Raw genomic sequence first — 18,121 nt, 5'->3', positions numbered from 1 at the left:
TCTCGTTGTCGTTGATGTAGGACCAGGAGGTCAGGCGGTTGTCCCCGGTGGTGTTCACCGGGAGGTGGGGTCTGGCGTAGTCGGGGCGGTCGTGGTGTTGAAGCTGTCATGAATGTCACCGATCTTGCGGTGGAAGAAGATAGCTAGTGAGTTGCACAGTTCTTGTGAGGGCGGTATGTCGTTCGCGCTGGGGTTGGAGAGTTCCTTTACGATGCTGAAGAGCTCTTTGCTGTTGTGTGCATTTTTATCCAGGCAGTCTTTGAAGGAGGATCTCTTGGCCAGTCTGATGAGATGGTGATGTCTACCGGTGGCATCCTTGTGGGCTGCGTGGTTGTCCGGTGTGCGTTCGTGGAGCCATATCTTCTCCAGTTTCCGGCAAGCGCGTTTGGAGGTCTGGAGCTCATCTGTGAACCAGGTGGCTCTCTTGCTGGCGTGATTGTTGGAGGGTTTCTTCAGCAGGGCGAAGGTGTTGGCTCAGTCATCGATCCACTGTCTGAGGTTGCGGGCTGCGGTTTCTGGATTGGTGGGGTCGGTGGGCGTGTTCTGGGCGAGGTTGGTGATCTGCTGGTGTTCGGTGACTTTGCTCTAGCAGCTGCGAGGTAGCTGTTGGGTGCGGTCGTGCGTGGTTGGTTTCTTGAAGGTGAAATGGATGCAGCGGTGGTCGGTCCACTGGAGTTCGGTGGTGTGGTTGAAGGCAACGTGGGTGCCTGTGGAGAAGACTGGGTCCAGCGTGGGTGATTGTGGTGATGAGTTGTCTGAGGCTGAGGTTGGCGAGGTTGTCGATCAGGGCGTCGTTGATGTTCTCGAGGTGGAAGTTCAGGTCCCCGAAGAGGATGTAGTTCATGGAGGCAAGTGCGTGGGTCCTGGCGTGGTCGGCGATGGAGTCGCTGAACTGAGCTCAGGGTCCGGGGGGGTCTATAGATGGCTCCAAAAAAGCGGAGATAAACCCCTTGATAATATGCCCCAGTATTTCTCTAGAGATTGTCATTTATTTTTAATATATAACTTTACAGTAGAAATGCATATCACAAACTATGCTGTGTCTAGACCCTCACATGAGTGGTTCCTTATCTACAGAATATCTTATTATGTACTTTACGTAGGATGAAACAAATGGGTGGTCTCTAAGATGTGTATGGAAAAAGAAGTGTTATAGGAATCTTTTACGAGTGGTGGCGATAATGTAGTTGTGAGCATGGCTTACAATGTGCCACCTGGCTTGGTACCAATATCTGTGTTTTTGTTAGTACATCCAAATATAAGTACAACACATAACAATGTACACATACACCGAAAAAGAGTCAGGCTTATTGGCTCTATCAATGCATTTAGCCTTCATTTTTAGGTCTCGGCTAGGCAGCGCATGCGTTGTCTCGTCGAGAGATGCTGTATACAGTTTTGTGGTGGAAGCTCCGCCCACTTTCTGTCCATGCTTTTGATTGACTCAAAACTGAAATGCTGCATTCTGATTGGCTGCCAGCGTATTAGTCCCGCCTCCTTACTGCCACAACGTCATGTTTATTCTTCCATGGCTATCAGCCCCTTTACTTCTGCAACTCTTTTGTTCCCCTGCCTCCCCCTGTTTCCTCCCGCAGTCTGTTCTTTCTCTGGCCACCACCACCCACCCATCCATTCCCGTTCCTGCCTTCTTCGACGCCCACATTTTTGTTTACAATGCAATAGGACTCGCGTAAATACGAGTCCAATTGCATTTGTAGATGCTTTTTTTCATATTATTGGTTGCCTTCATTCGCACTTTCTTTTGCCTGACCTGTCCAGGCGGCTACGTTGCGCATGCATCGTCCAGCAGCCGCTAAACAAACGCTCCTGCGCATGAAGAGGAAGGTGTTTACCAGGAGAGCCGGAATAGAAGCACGCTACTAACCGAGATAGAAAGCATGCCCGATGGCAGAGGCAGGATTTCCGAGTGACTGAGCACTGTCACAAGAGGTAACAACGTCCCCGAAGGTCCCTGCTAGGACCAGTTCACAGTTAGTTTACTCTGCAGCATCACCTTCCTCCCCGCCTCCACCCCGAGATCCTGCTTAGAGCGAGCTTTAGTTTTTTAGACAATGCTTCTCCTAGACTGCAGGACACGTCCTTGTGCAATGCAGCAGCGCTATTCTTTTTTGGATCTGTCTGTCCCGTTATAGTCCAATAAGCACACAATAGCACTTGGCGATGATAAAACAGCTTAACTGGTTCTTGTCGTGCGGACACATCGAAATTAGCATACAAATGCTAGGGATGGCTGAGAAAGGTTATCTGTGTATGCTGCTTAGACTAAAAAGTACTGCCAGATAACCTGAGAATAATGCCTGTGTCGCCCCCCTCCCTCCCTGGTGTTTTTGCAATGCAGAGTGTAAGATCCGGAGGGAATCCCGAGTCTCAGACCTATGCACTAACACTGCACTCTGCAAACCAGTTGCTGTAATATACCCCATACCGTGGCCATGATTTTAAACCAGGTGGAAAACTACCACAGGCTGCCAGACCTTTGCGTGCAATGAGCCCTCGCGGTCCGATTACATGGGTGTGGGGGCAGGTGGCCCTCAGTGCAATGGCGTGGAGGATGCCATGAACCATGTTGAGGCAGAGAATGTACTGTCAATGCCCTGTCTGTCCTGCACAAGGGCAGGCAGCGGGAGACATGCAAGCCCCGTGACCCGCACAATAGTAACAATGGGCAATCATGGATGGAAAAATTACCGAATTACGCAAATTATGCGCTGTCCTTGCATGACCCTGCAGAAAGCATGCAGCAAGCAGGCTGAAAAGCCGGGGCAGGATTATCATTCTCAATGGCATGGCCGCTTGCTCACTGCGCTGAGGCAGGCGTTGCTTCTCGTACACATCGGCTCCAGGACTTCTGAAGTTCTGGTGCCAGGCCCTAACCTACTGTTTAACCTGCAACCTTCCCCAATACATCTGAAATCAATGAGAGCAATGACCGCAACCGGGCCACATTCATGCCGGATCGATGGTGCAGGCATTATTTACATTTGAAAATTTTTCTTCCCACCACCCCCATTCTCCATTTGCGCCCTCACCTCGTATTTACGACTGACACTGCTATATATACTTCGGTGTTGTTATGCAGAGCACAATTAGGCGCTGTCTGTGGCTAACAATGGTGCTACTTAAATAGATATGTGAAATAACAAAAACCAGCCGTTGGAACCCCGGCCTGACCATTTTCAATAATAAAAAAAAACTTACTGGAAGGGCTTCCCTTATATATGGGGGTTGATGGGCTAAACATGCATTTCTATGTTAAATGCTAGCAGCTTCCTTGAACACTTAGGGGCAGATTTACAAGCCGCTTGCGCCTCTTTTACGCCGCTGTTGTGTCACTTTTGTAACACAGCGGCGGCGCAAAGGATGCGCCATAGTGCGGGGTATTTACAACATGACGCATCCGGGAGATGCGTCACATTGTAAAGCCCTGCACCGTAAGGAGGCGTTCCGGTGCAGGGAGGGCGTTCCGGTGCAGGAACGCCTCCTAAAAGTGGCTGAGTGAAATCTACATGATTTCACTAAGTCACTTTTAGGCCAATGCTGCGTCATAACCCTGCGCCTGCTTGAAGCAGGCGTAAGGTTTGACGCAGCATTGGACAGATAGGGCCCCCCAAAGCATTGCTGGAGCTGCGTCGCGCTTGCGACGCAACTCCAGCAATGCACCACTTTTACGGCACGGATGCGTCACGCATCTGTGCCGTTTTTGCCCCATGGTGCGCCGCATTGTAAATGCGGCGCACCATGGGTGGCGGAGCTGCGGCGCACAATAACTGGCGCATCCCTGGGGATGCGCCAGTTATTGTAAATCTGCCCCTAAGGGGCTTACTTACAAGCCACTTGTGCCACCCGTACGTCACTTTTTCAATGTTAAAAATTACGCAAAAGTGCCGCAAGGGACTTGTAAAAAAAGCAAATCAAAATGACAAAGGGAAAGGACTTTCAGACGGAAGCGGTGCTGAGCAGAGGTTGGTGCCAAAGAGGAGGAGAGCAGCTGTTTCAGTGTCCCATGTTTACTGATTCTGTGGGCGTGAGATCACTCGGGAATGGGTCGGGGCCCGAACAGACCCAAGTGACGTTCTCAAGCTTTTGGGGCTTCGGAGTTTTGAAATGATTTTATATGAGATCCATCAAACTCAATTTTTAGGAAAAGTGTTCCGTGGCACAACGCCACATTTTCACATTATTCTAAATTAATGGAAGTCACTAGACTGTAGAGTATCGTGGTACATTGTTTCTCTGAAATGGTTTTCTTTTTTGAAAAGCTCTAGAAAGGGCATGTTTGTTCTGCTCTTGTTTGTTTTTTTCAGAGGGTACTTCAGAGGGCCCCTGATTTCCATTACATATTCTGCATCCAACTGCTTTCAGCACACTGCTTTTGTCTGTTTTGTGCATTTCCTATTTTATTCTCGTATTCCTTTTAGTGTATTGCATTTTTTGATAACACGCCCACGATTTTATATTAAAAGCAGAGCTTTGGACCATACCATTTACTGCTAAAAGACAATATTTCTCTCCATGTGTTCCTAGACCAGGCATGTTACGCAGTTTGGTGCTTACTTCTCTTCCTGTTAAAGAACAGTAGATGTTTCAGCACCCAGGCTCATGTGCTGCATAGCTAAATACATATAAGGTCCCAAAGGCGAGACGGATTGCATTGCAAATGCGTATTATTCAGTGTGAGCTAAATGAGTAAAAACTCCCTTTCTTCCCTTCATATCACTTTTCCCTGCAACCTCCCGCTCTGTGGTAGTCACGTACGCCCTTTTTATCCACACAACCCTTTCTGTTGTTCATCCATCTGCATGTCTCACACTGAGGCCCAATTGTAGCACTGGTGTTACAATTTGTCTCCCCCCACCCCCTTCCTCCCATAACGTTCTTCTCCACGGATTCCCTCACTGACAATCTCTAACTGTGCTCTTCATCACTCCATAGCCCCTCTCACATTTATTTCATTTGATTTAAAGTACTGGTTGGAGTTGGCTTTACTAATAAAAATGTATTTCTACCCAAACAAACACTTTATCCGCAACATTAGGAATAGATACCTAAAGACTGGTGAAAAAATAATGTCCTACATGATGCAGTTTGATGGAGCTCTGTGATGACAGTTCATATGTCACTGTGCTATATTAGGATTGTAATTTGTGAACTTCAAGTAACAAAAGGATCTTTGTGACAAAGGTAGTAACCCGCTGAGCTATCCAGCTCTAAAATCTGGGTAGTACATGTTCTTTCTCTGCTTCTTTAAGAGTCAAACTATGACTAGACACACTTTGATCTCTCTCTAGCAGGAACATTAATCATCAGAGTGGTAGTGACATTTTTTTTGTTGCCTGAAATTTGCCGGGCCCACAGAAAACTTTGCAGAAGGAGCTTGTAAACCCATAAGGTATTTGTTATTGCAGAACCCTCACCCCCCCCCCCCTGCCAGGTCACGGCTAGATGTAGCTGCACCGCTTGCACCACCCTAAAGCCGGCCCTGCTCATTCTTCATCTTCCTCCTTGGCCTGGCTGTAGTTTCACTCTCTCATTCTGCATGTGCCTCCTTTCCTCTCCCCTGCTTCCTCATTCCCTCACACAAACATACATACACATTACTTTTTCGTTTCTTTTGACACAGTCCATTTTCCATCATTTGCTTACCTTCTATACACACTGACCATAAAATCACAATTACAATGTGAACATATGTAACCCTCACTCTCGGTGCTCTGCAGAGATGTCAGGATTGGATAAACATGATGTCAGGGGACTTTATAACTGGCATTTTCAGAAACTCACACTTCCTATAGAGCTCTCCATCTGGCCCATCATGAACACCCATTCACAGCCTGAATTTATTTATTTATTTATTTATTTATTTATTTATTTATTTATTTATTTATTTTATAGCACTTATAAGGCGCGCAGCTACCCACAAAGGGTTTCCCGGCGCCGGAATAGCAAAGCACATGACACAACTAGAGAGAAAGCAATCAGCAGGCAATTATTTGTCGAACAACCAAGTTTTTACGCTTTTCCTGAACCTCATATGGTTTTCTTCCTTGTGTATATGGACGGGCAGTGTGTTCCAGAGAGTTGGACCCAGATATGAGAAGGATCTCCCGCCCATTCTAGCCCGTTTGTACCTAGGCACCGCGAAGTTCGCTGCTGTACATGAACGGAGGCTGCGATTGGGGAGATAAGGCTTAGCAAGATCTTGTAGGTACCTGGGGGCAGTACCAGCTTTGATTTTAAACAGATAGTTCAGGGTTTTAAAGCGAATTCGATTTTCTACCCTGAGCCAATGCAGGTCCCTAAGATGTTTTGTGATCCTAGCGGATCTAGGAATTCTGCAAAGCAATCTGGCAGCAGCGTTTTGCACGAGTTGCAAGCGTCTTATTACTGCTTTGTTTGAACCCAGGTACAGGATGTTACAGTAGTCAAGCCGAGATGTAACTAAGGCATTGACTACGGTCTTCTGGGTGGTGGGTGGTAACATCCAGACAATTTTGGGTAGCCATCTAAGAATGGTGAAGCACATGCCTGCCACTTTGTTGGCTTGCTGTGTCATAGATAAACTGTCATCTATGATGACCCAGAGATTTCTAACCTGAGAAGCTGGTGGCGGGAGCTTACCTAATGACGCCGGCCAGTGGGGATCACTCCAAAGATCTTCACTATTCCCTAGGAGGAGGATCTCGGTTTTCTCCCCATTTAGTTTAAGTTGGTTAGCCGACATCCAGCTAAACACTTCGTGCAGGCCTATTTTTAGTGCAGATGGAGCAGACGGGTCAGATTTAGAGAGTGAAAACAGAATTTAAGAGTCGTCTGCATAGGTCATTAAGGTAAGATCATAATTTTCTGCAAGGTCGGCAAGATGGTCGTAGGTACAAGTTGAAAAATAGTGGGCTCAGGATAGATCCCTGTGGAACACCATGGGGGGAGTAGAATACATCGGAACATGCCGAGGAAGAGGCGATCTGAAAGGTGCGGAGGGATAAGTATGATCTAATCCACTCTAGTGCCCTGCCCTCGACACCATTCTCCTCCAACCTGGCAAGCAGTCTGGAGTGAGAAATTGTGTCAAAGGCCGCACTGAGGTCTAACAGGACCAATACTACCGTTTGGCCATCATCCATAAGCTCCCTGATCTTTTCTGTGACCCCGAGCAGGGCAGTCTCAGTGGAGTAACCACTCCTGAAACCAGATTGGGACGAATAAAGTAAGTCATTGTTTTCCACATAAGTTGAAAGAGCCTTATGAATGTGCCTCTCCAAGATTTTGGAAAAAGCAGGAAGTAACGATATTGGGCGATAGTTGGCCAATATCGTGGGGTCGGCAGCCGGCTTTTTGAGCAGTGGACTGACCATAGCATATTTCTATAAAGCAGGAACTGTGGCCTGTTCTATGGAGGCGTTAGGTATCTCTGCTATGGAGGTCATGGCGGGGTCCTCCAGCTGACAAATGATACTGATAGGAATGGGGTCACGTGGGGAACCCGATTTGATAGATTTTAGCAATTCCTTCAGTTTGTCCAAGGTAATGGGGGGCCAAGCTTCAAGGCGACAACTTCCTCTGGAGACTTGGGGGATGTTGTCTTGCTTGTGTGTGTTGATACTGTTTCCGTTGATGTTAGAGACAATAGTCTCAATCTTTTCAACGAAAAAAGACGCCAGATCCTGGCACTGCTGAGTATTGAGAGGGTTAACCTCCGCCCTTGAATTCTCTCCAGCCAGCTCTTTTACGGTGTTAAAGAGGGTCTGGGATTTATTTACGGCTGTGTTAATAGTAGTAGTGACATAGCACGCTTTGGCTTTTATGCAGGCCGAGTGGTAGCTATTTCTGGCCTTGCGATAAACCTCTTTTTGATGCAGTTCATATTTCTTACGCCACTGCCTCTCCAGGGCCTTACATGTAGATTTTTCTTTCTTAAGGGCCTCTGTATACCATACTCGCAGACACGGCCCAGTTTACATTGTGCATTGTATAAAGCAAATAGGATCCAGGAAGGAAAAAAATACAGAAACACGTCTTGGCAAAGGATATACTTACAGAATAGAATATAGGGGATCATATACCATTCAACATGAGGTAAAACATTAAATACAACATTGAGTGCATCACTGAGTTGGATTTTCTTAAGGATTCTTGCACACATTGTTGAGAAAGAGATCAATGCTTTTCATTGTAAAGCCACAGACATGAATACATGCACCAATAGAGATTTGAAATGCTGCCGGTGTAGAGCACTGTCAGGATCCGCCCCAATTAAAGGATTTCATTTTATTGTGTATTTAATTTCATGCTTTCCCTCGTGCAAAATAGCAAACATGGATTGCCACCGGGGTCTTTAATTGCATCAGAGAAAATTTGTTTCTGTCAATTTCTTTGTAATCAAGCCAATTCGACAACAAGTCAAGTTTATTGTTTTAGTAAATTAAAATCATAAACATTTGACAAAATAATATAAAAAAATAGCATTTTATTGACATCTTTTAAATTGATAGGGGAAGCAACAATCTCTTGCCTTGGCTATATCTGCCCCACATTTTAAAATCTGTTGTCAAGGTAATAGCTTTTATTTATCCTATCAATAAACCTTGTATGATGTATTGCCAAAGTGCGTAAAAGGAACATTTCCGAACCTATAATGAACGATGTGGGAAAAGGAAAGTGGGAGTTAAGGTGCATTATGAAATGAGATAAAGGCAGAAAACCTACAATTTAAATTTATGCCAGGGAATCATCAACCGTGTTGTTTTCCATCAGAGTGCATAGGATGTTTTGGTGGATCCTGGCATTTGGCGTGGTACGACGCATATTGAAAGTGCTAGTGAGATAAATTCCTGTAGCCTGTTGGTTGTGACTTGGGTCCATCCTCATATTGTTGTGGTTAAAACACATGCTGCGGCAGGAAAATTAGTTAGCTAGGCTATTCAAGGCAAGCTTTTTTCAAAAACGTAATGAATTTGCGAATCCGTTGTGGGTCACCATGGTTGAAACAGGCTAATATGGCTTCCCTGCACATGCGTATATGTCTGTCGATAAAACTGTTCTTTAAGTAAGGCCGTCTGGGCATTCACAGCCCTTAACAGATGCAACTCAGGTACATATGGTCCTCTTTCTTATCATTCCAGTGCCTGCATACTGTTGGGCCAGTGTATTTCCATGCTGGTATTGTCACTTGTGCTGGTATGTTACCCATATGTAAAGACAAGGGTCTATGTTTAATACGTAAAAGGAATGAACATGAATGGGGCAGGGGACAAATCTGTGCACTACTTTATTACCATCCATGCGTGCGTACGGGTACTCAATATATTTTTATCCTCTAGAAAGATCATTTTGTTGTTCTATTTGTTTCCCTTTTGAACGTTTCATACATGGCACTTAATGCCTATAAATCTGTGAGACCCAATTGCTTAATGGAGGTGTACGTATGATGTTCCGATGATCGGTTATTTTGAAGTGCTAACAAAAAGGCTTGATTTAGGGGATCTTGCCACAACTGATTTTGAACCAATTTTTAATAGCTGCTGCTCTTCTAGCTAATTCGTGTCTAATAAGGCCAAATTCCATTTGAGTATGTGCTGGAGAGAAATTCTGTGGTAGGTTGAATACTCGCCTGAATGTGTTCATTCATACAGTTTTTATCTTCAAATAACCCATGATTTCTCTCTTTTCAAGGATGGTCGGCAGAGTTTTATTGGCCACCAACTGGGAGGAGTCTCGGAAGTACCCAACAGCAAGGACCAGCGTGTGAAATCAGCCAGGGCAGTTCAACTCACTTACTACCTCCAAACCTATGGCTCAGCCACTCAGGACACAATTAGCGAGATATGGGAGAACGGCTTCTGCAACCTTATGCAAAAGCTGCAGAAGAACCACACAGACATCCAGCTATTCTCGCTTACATCCTTCAGCCTGATGAGGGACTTTCAGAAGACCATTAGCCTGACGCGCACCAAGATCCTGGTGAGTTTGATGCTGGTGCTGATGAGTGCTACCCTCTCCAGCTCGATGAAAGACTGTCTTCGAAGCAAGCCCTTCCTGGGACTTCTGGGAGTTCTCACGATCTGCATCTCCAGTGTCACAGCTGCGGGGATCTTCTTCGTCACAGATGGGAAATACAACTCCACCCTGCTGGGAATCCCTTTCTTTGCTATGGGTAATTTTTTATCTCCCTAATAATTATACAGCACTTAGGGACATGCTTTATAAATTATCCTCGAGGTTGTGCAAATGATTGTTCTTCTAATGAAAATTTGGAGATTTCCTTCAGGTGAAATTGATTGACTTGCTGCCAGAGATTTGGACCCAAACTATGAATGCTTTCAAAATGTGATCCAGTTTTCAATGCGCAGACATATTAATCCATGTTATAAAATGTGGTAATGATAGGAGTGATTGTTAAAACCAATGACTTAAGAGAAGCCTAGAAGAGAGGACAAAAGGGAAGATGGGAAGGAAGGAATAATGGGCGGGAGGAAGAATGGAAAAGAGGGTGTTGGATGACAGGTTGGAGAAAGCGCTTGAAAGGGAGATGGAAATTCATGAAGGAAAGGAAGAACACATGGACTAATAAAGGGAAGTAAATGATGGAGTAAAAAGGAGGGAAGAATGAAAGTATTGAGATGATGGCGAGTAGGAAAGGAATAGAGGGAATGTAAGATGAAGGTAAGAGAGTTGATGAGTATGGGACAAGGAAAGGTAGGGAAGATATAAGTTGAGATAAAAAGCTGAGGAAGGGAGTGAGAGAAAACATGAGTGATGGTAAAATGTAGCACGAAGACGAGCTGCAAAGGTAAAGAGGAAGGTAGGTTGGAAAGTGGAAGGAGGTCAGAGAGGATGTGAGTCAGAGAGAGAGAGAGAGAGAACAGTTCAAGGAAAGGGTCGGGGCACAAAATGTTGACTGCACTAAGGGTATGCAACATTTATATTTAGAAACTAATTCGATTGCAGGCTAGTACATAACATTGCAGAGAATATATATATTTTTTCGTGTACGCGCTTTAATACACGGTGCTGAGGCACAGCATTATCTACCATTAACTACACCGTTAAAATTTAAGCAAGCTGTTTATCTACAAAAGTCTTCAGACATGAATGGCACAATGTTTTTCTGTTTCAAATGAGCTTTTTAATTAGCAGGTTGATCCAGGAAGCTCAGAAGCAGCCAGAAAGCCTTCTGCTGCAAGCACTTTAAGTCACCAGGGCCACCGTTTAAAGTCTATGGTGGAACACATGCCAGTTGGACTAGTGTTAATGATGTCTTTACCTTGTTTATTTTAATTGCATTGTGCCACTTAACTCTGCAAAGCGGAACACTCGCATAATTATATTAAAGTAGTAGCACAAAATATATCTTCCTGGCCAATTTGCCAGGTCCATAATAAAAAATATTAATTAATCAGGGGAAAATGCCAGTGTTTAATGATTATCGTCCTTTAGTCAGTGACCAACTACGACACGTAATTGTTTCATCTCATCACCAGATGTTCAGAATATAATGTATAAAGCAAAGTAGTAAACCCCAGTAGCCCAATGTACAAAGGTGATCCTGATCTGATGGCACTTGCTCCTAGGAATTTAAGAGTGAGCCAAGAGTAAGTCAAGCGTTACTAACAGAAGGCTATTTTTGACTCAGTAATGTGTCATGGTTTTCGAACAATGCAGAATTATTGGAAATAGGAAATAAATGCATCCTGCAGCCTTCACTTGTGTTTACCTTTGTTACATTTGATTTATTACAAGTCTAACCTAGACAAAAGTCAACACATTATCGAACAGTCTTGTCCAAAGGTGAGAGTAGCCTCTGGTTACCCGTAGAAAGAGAAAAAGGCATAAGTATATGGGAGCACAAACAATAATAATATAGAAGATTTCATCAGTGTAGTTGTTATTAATATTTTTTATCAATCTTGATTCCAATCAGCAGGGGCCAGATGTAGGTGGCCATTTACCGGCCGGTAAATGGGTTATTGGGATGTAGGGGGCCAATTTTACTGAATCTGTAAATTTACCGAATCAATAAATTTACCGATTCGATAAAATACCGAATCGGTTTAAGAAATTTAAGAAATGTTAGCAATCTGCTCTGTTATTTTATCATGTGAATTTGTAATAATTTTAATTAATTATGCAATAAATCTTTGACTTGATTCGGTAACTTCTAGATGTAGGTGGGACTCTTTTGAGTCCCAAAGGCCTTTCAGATTCGGTATTTTACCACCCAATCTAATTGGGTGGTAAAATACCGAATCCAGGTGTGCATGCACATGTGTGCATGCACACCTATGCCATGTGACAGACAGACATGCCCTTAGGGCATGTCTGTGGGCCACATGGCACACATGCCTGTATTGGGGGTGCTAGAGGGTGTCAAAGTGACACCCCCTGCACCCTTGCTGGAATCGGTATTTACAGAATCGGTAAATACCGATTCGGTAATGCCCATTGATTCCTATGGGCTTCAATGCCCATAGGAATCAATGGGCATTACCGAATCGGTATTTACAGAATCAGTAAATACCGAATCTCAACGATTCGGTATTTACCGATTCTGTAATACCTTAAACCCTCCCCCTCTATTTTACCACTTCTTAAATACCGAATCGGTACAATTCGGTATTTAAGAAGTGGTAAAATAAAATTACCTACATCTAGGCCTAGATGTTTATATAGAGTAATTTTGAAAAAGGCCAACACGTGTTTTGTCCAAGATGACTTTGTCAAGGCTGTGATTGAGCAACACAATTGGTACATCACAGCAACTAAAATGTAGAAGCAAACATATTTGAACAAAAGAAGCTTGTGTCAAAGAGACTAGAGCACCAAGATAAAAAAAAAATCTATAAGGAAGCGCAAATGATTGTTTGATTAACGAGAAAAAAGTGTAAAATTGAAATTGAAATAATTTTCTCACAGGAATACATTTAGTAGTAATCCAGATATATATTGATGACATCTGAGTGAGTACAGCAAGAAACTGTCATGGCCATAGAGTAGTAGAGTAGTAGTAGTAGAAGAGAAAATGTGAAGAAGGAAAAATTTACAATTGGCCATAGAAACCTGTGTCTATGAAGTAAAAGAGCCAGGTGCGGTGAAGAAGATGGTAAAAAGCAGATGAAAATGTTTTGCAGAACTGTTGATAAGTAAAAACTTGGCGAAACTCTAAAAGTATAATAGGGTAAGCAGCCAAGGTATGAAAGTATGGAAGCCTATGGTTACAAAGATGAAGGAACGGGCAGGTACTTACTGGCACAGTATGTAAAATCAGGAAAATCCAGAGTGGATATATATGTGTGCTCCGTAGCGTATGTAAGAGTAGCACGTCCCTACCAGCGAAATTTGTATCAACAAAGGACTTGTCTATGGATAGAGGAGAAGTTAAAAGAGAGAAGAATTAAGAACATGGACCAACTTTTGTGTTATTTTGAGTATGGGCGAAGAAAACCTAGTAGTAGGTATATCAAGAAAGCTATGATATGCAAGTGAGACCAAATGTAGAAAACTTGAAAAGATGTCGGTAAAAATGGCATAGGTTTACATGTGTGTTATAGAGAAATGTGAATTATTAGGGACTGTCTGTTTTCATCCACTTACTCATAATAAACCAATGGGTATAGAGTGATACTTGGTGAGCACCAATTTCCATTTGAACCTACAATGCATAACGTGGGGTCTCCTGTTTAGCCATATGCTTTCTCCTGGGATGTGCAACTCTCTTGTTTCCACAGCTACCATTGCAGTAGTTTACCTGTATAGAGAGGCATGGTTCGGAGGATCCATATTCAAGTTACTGATAAGTAGTTACTTTGCACTGTGCTTTTCCTGCTGGATCGCAAACCATTTGACAGTATTTTTCTCATGTTTGTAGCCTCAAGTGGGCCAAAGAGAAAACAAAAAAACGGTTTTAATTCATCTATAGCCTGAAGAATCTTGGAAATGGGTCAATGGAGCAATTTTAGAAGTTAAGTGCGGTAGTAGGAACCCATTCAGCCCCGTGACCAGGATGGTGACCATTTAGCAGATGCCTCTCAGAGCAGGAACTGTTGACATCGTCACAAAGGGAGATGTTTCTCAGATTTGATTAATTTTGTTTTTACAAACGGAGCCTACATCTTAAGTCGGCCTTGATTGATTTTTTTTATTCAGACACAACCAAGATGAATCAGGGCAGGTGGAAATGTATGAATTTCTCCACAGTGACTTCACCAATAATGTATCCATGTTTTTATTATAACAAGTTATCCACAATGGAATTTGCCTCATCCTTCTTGATGCATGTGTTTAACCATGATGCTTTCCCCAAACTATTGGCAACCTACAATGTCACCCAATAGGTGCAGGAGAATGTCTAAGGTTGATTGGAGTGTATCACATGTACACCATTGGCTTAATTAAATACTTCAGAAATTAAGGATTACTTGCTTCTGCCAAGGGTCATTTGTTTGCTTTGGAAGAACAGTGCCAAAGACATTTTGCTGGCAGTTCACACTACAACTCCTGCAAGCACTAGAGTTGGGTTTTATTGTGCTGTTAGGGGGAAATGTTGCTGCTACAATTTGAATAAAGAACAGATGGGTCACAAATGGGTGCATGTGGACAAGCTGAAAGGTGTTAGCAATGTAAAACACATGCTGTGAGACAAGTAGAGAGGAAAGGATGCAAGAAGTGCTACGGTGGTGGTAGGCAATGTAGCAGGAGTGAAGAAGTATGGTTGGGTAACCAAGAGAGAAAGGAGATTTTCAGCTCACAAAAAGTTGGAGAAGGTAAGGGTTGATGTGTCAAAGTTGGAGAATGGAACATTATGGAGCATAATGTAAATGTTGTTAGTCATCCAACTGATCAATCAAGAGGTGTCCTGGAAATTGAATAAAGGGGAGGAGACTTTAATGATCACATGGCTAGTGGTTGTTTGGCGAAGGAATATGATAACAACAATATAATGGTCTTCCCACAAGACAAGTGATCAAACCAATTTATCTGATAGGCTAATTCCCAATTTAAACATATTCTATAGCACAGACTTAATATATTGTATACAGATTTGTTTGGATTGTGGGCGCAAGACAGATGGAAGTAGAGGGTGTTTCTTGATCTGCTATATATGGTAATTTTCCTTTTCCATTCTCTAAGTGTTCCAATGCCTGTTATGCCAGGTGGATTTTATCTGAGGCTGTCAATTGTCGCCAAAGTGTGGCTATTGCTGATCCTGGGTACTTTTAGTGCCTTTGACAACCTTTTCATGAAGACCTGCTACATGTATTCTCTAAAGTCTTCTCTTGTCTCTTTCCTTGTCACAGCTAGGTTGTTGTTATAGCACATTGGTCCAAAGAAAAAATAGGATTTTTCTATTCATACTATGGGCCTGATTCACAAAGATAAACGTACACCTTTGTTTACGTTTAAGATTTTTTGCTATTCACAAATGTATTTTACGAGAAGTAAGTATCTTTATGACTGTGGAATCTCTGCACATAAAATGATAGTACCGTTGTATCCTTTTATGTGCAGAAACTCCTCAGTCAGTCAGTCAATCAGTCAAAGCATTTTATTTCGATTTTTAAAAATCATAAAAAGACAATCATGAACATATATACATAAATACAAATATACAAATATATACACATAGTTAAATACAGTGTAAGTGGGATGTACATCAGTCGTAAAGATACTTCTTGTAAAATTCCTTTGTGAATATCAAGCAATTGTAAACTTACACAAAAGTGTATGTTCACCTTTGTGAATCAGGTCCTATGTCTTTATGCAGGTTATTGCTAACCTCTTCCTTTCTTACTTGTAACATAAGTTAAGACTTTGAAGGGGCATTGCAGCACACAATGTATTGAATTGTCCCAGAGTAACCATTCCCTTTGCAAGGAACAAAACAGTGCTACTGCAAAAAAAGTAACTATAAAAAATACAATTTGAAATGTAATTTGGACTGTGCTCAGTGGTTGTAGGAGGTAAACTCTGATGTTCAAAAAAAGCTATAAAAAATACATTTACCTTGCAACATATACACTATTTACTTTAAGCCTTCTTTCAGTGCCTGCATAGTGTCAGTCAGCCATGGCCTTGAAGCCTGCATTATGTAAAGCATTCACATTTACTTTCGAACATGTTGTTTTTGAAGTATAGGCAATCTGAGAATTTTACCTAACAAAAATGATCAAAGGATTTAAATAGAAAACTGCAGAGAAAGATTTGTTGCATTAAGCAGTCTCTCTGGAACTAGAGAGGCTACAACAGCAACATCATGCTGAAGGGTATTGGAGAAAATCAATGAAGTTAAGCACGTTCTGTTCTCTATTTTCAGCAAAACCGGGGAGTGTAAGAAAAGCAAAAACTGTACTTGCCAGAAACATAGGGCCCTGAGCTATCTTGCACAAAATGCTTCATATATATAATTTGAAAATAATTGTTGAATAATGGTAACCAAGTTATTAACATTTTTTATATATCTGTAATGATATAAACACCATATGTGAAATGTTTTGCAGATACAACTCCGGAGCCCAAGGCAAAATGTATGTTTTGTATTTAGGCACTCTTTGTCCCGCATTAAAAGTTTTTTTTAGGCCATTCCTTGCAATTTGTCATTCTCTTGAGGCTATACATCTTAATGCTGCAAGGTAGAAGTCTGTACTCACTTTAAATTAGTATCCGAAGGAGCAGATGTAAACAATATAGAGCTGGCAAGAAATAAAGCAAGCTACGATTTGAACTAGTGGAGGAGGCGGCGAGAAGCAGGGATAGATTCTGAAATGGTCATTACCGTAACGCAAAGAGCAGTCCTGGCGTCACAGAGGGTCGTCACTAGTGCATAGATCAGGTTGGGCAGTATTGATGGTAGTTGTAGTATACCAGATGCCAGCCTTTGAAATTAGGGGAATCCCAATGCTAACCCTCATCTGCTTCTGGAAAGTTCTTCTCGTTCCCTCTCAAGGATCCAAGAAGTCTTGCGTGACAAAAGATTAGTGTCAGGGTCCTTTCTGTGTGCTGGAGGCTAGCTCTTTAAAGTGTAAGTGGGGCAAGGCAGAGGTCTGTCCCAGCCATCCTAGCAGGATGACTCATCCTGCCAACATCAAGACTACTTTATCACTGTCCGGGATGAAAACATATATCCCAACAGCAGAGCCATTCATAGTCACGTGACCTAGGACACTGACAGAAAGCACGAACGGTTCGGACAAACAAATGCAAATGTTTTAAAAGTGGCATTTTCAGAATTATGACTTAAAATCATCAGACTTGACCATTAAAGAGAATTTTGAACTATAATTTATTTGATTGCAAACACCATACCTCTATCTGTGCCCAATCAAAAGTTAACACTAATTTAATGTAATAAGGTAACCCAGTGTTAGTGAATGGGAGAGATAGACCTTGCAACAGTGAAAAACTGTCAGGACATGTTAAACTTAAGTACACATGTCCTACTTTTTTAATACAACCCTGCCCAATGAGCCCAACCTTAGGGTTGAATTTAAGTATTAAAATGGAAGGATTAGGCCTGGGTGGGGTCCAAGATGGCGGATTGATACCGCCAGTGCGGAGAATGATTTCTGGAGGTCCAGTTGTGCTTACTATGGCCGGGATTCAATGTGAAACAAAGCAGAGTCCTTTTACCGATTTCGACTGACCACAACGGCAGAGAACTGTGCGAGCGACATAGGATACTTGCGGCCGGGGAGTAGCAGTCCGCCTAAAGGAATGCGGAGCAGGAACAGAGAAGGAACTGGAGGCAGCTAATTGAGAGCGTCTCACTTACCTTGCGGCAGCAGAGGAACGCGGAGTAGGAGCAACGGATAGAGACCCGCGGCTGCAGAGTAACGGCTGGAGAGTAACGGCTTGTTTGTATCACGTCTGTAGAAGAACGCGGAGTGGAAGCAGAGCAGGAACTGGATTCGGCGGCTAAGGTTGATTGAGAGCCGGGTAAGGGAACTGCTCAGGCTCTTTCGCAAGTAAGTCAATCCCCCGCTTGCCGCCTCTTGTTAAACCTAATCTGGCATTTGAGAAAACCATGTTGAAATTAAATGATGCAGATACAACAGCACTATCAGACATTCCTGACCCCTCGCGGCTACAGCGCAGCATTGTAGCTACTCCA

At 43.0% G+C, this 18,121-nt stretch overlaps 1 protein-coding gene across 1 annotated transcript in view; it reads left to right on the top strand.

Moving 5' to 3' along the window:
• Positions 1 to 18,121, top strand: part of PTCHD4 (patched domain containing 4) — a 371,171-nt gene that overhangs the window by 95,422 nt on the left and 257,628 nt on the right. Inside the window, exon 2 of the mRNA XM_086925161.1 lies at positions 9,691 to 10,171. Coding sequence (XP_086781287.1) covers positions 9,691 to 10,171 — 481 coding nt within the window. The remainder of the gene's footprint in view (positions 1 to 9,690; positions 10,172 to 18,121) is intronic.

Source organism: Lissotriton vulgaris, chromosome 6 (assembly GCF_964263255.1).
Source record: "Lissotriton vulgaris chromosome 6, aLisVul1.2, whole genome shotgun sequence".
Taxonomy (NCBI): Eukaryota; Metazoa; Chordata; class Amphibia; order Caudata; family Salamandridae; genus Lissotriton; species Lissotriton vulgaris.
This window is presented reverse-complemented; position numbering and strand designations above follow the sequence as displayed.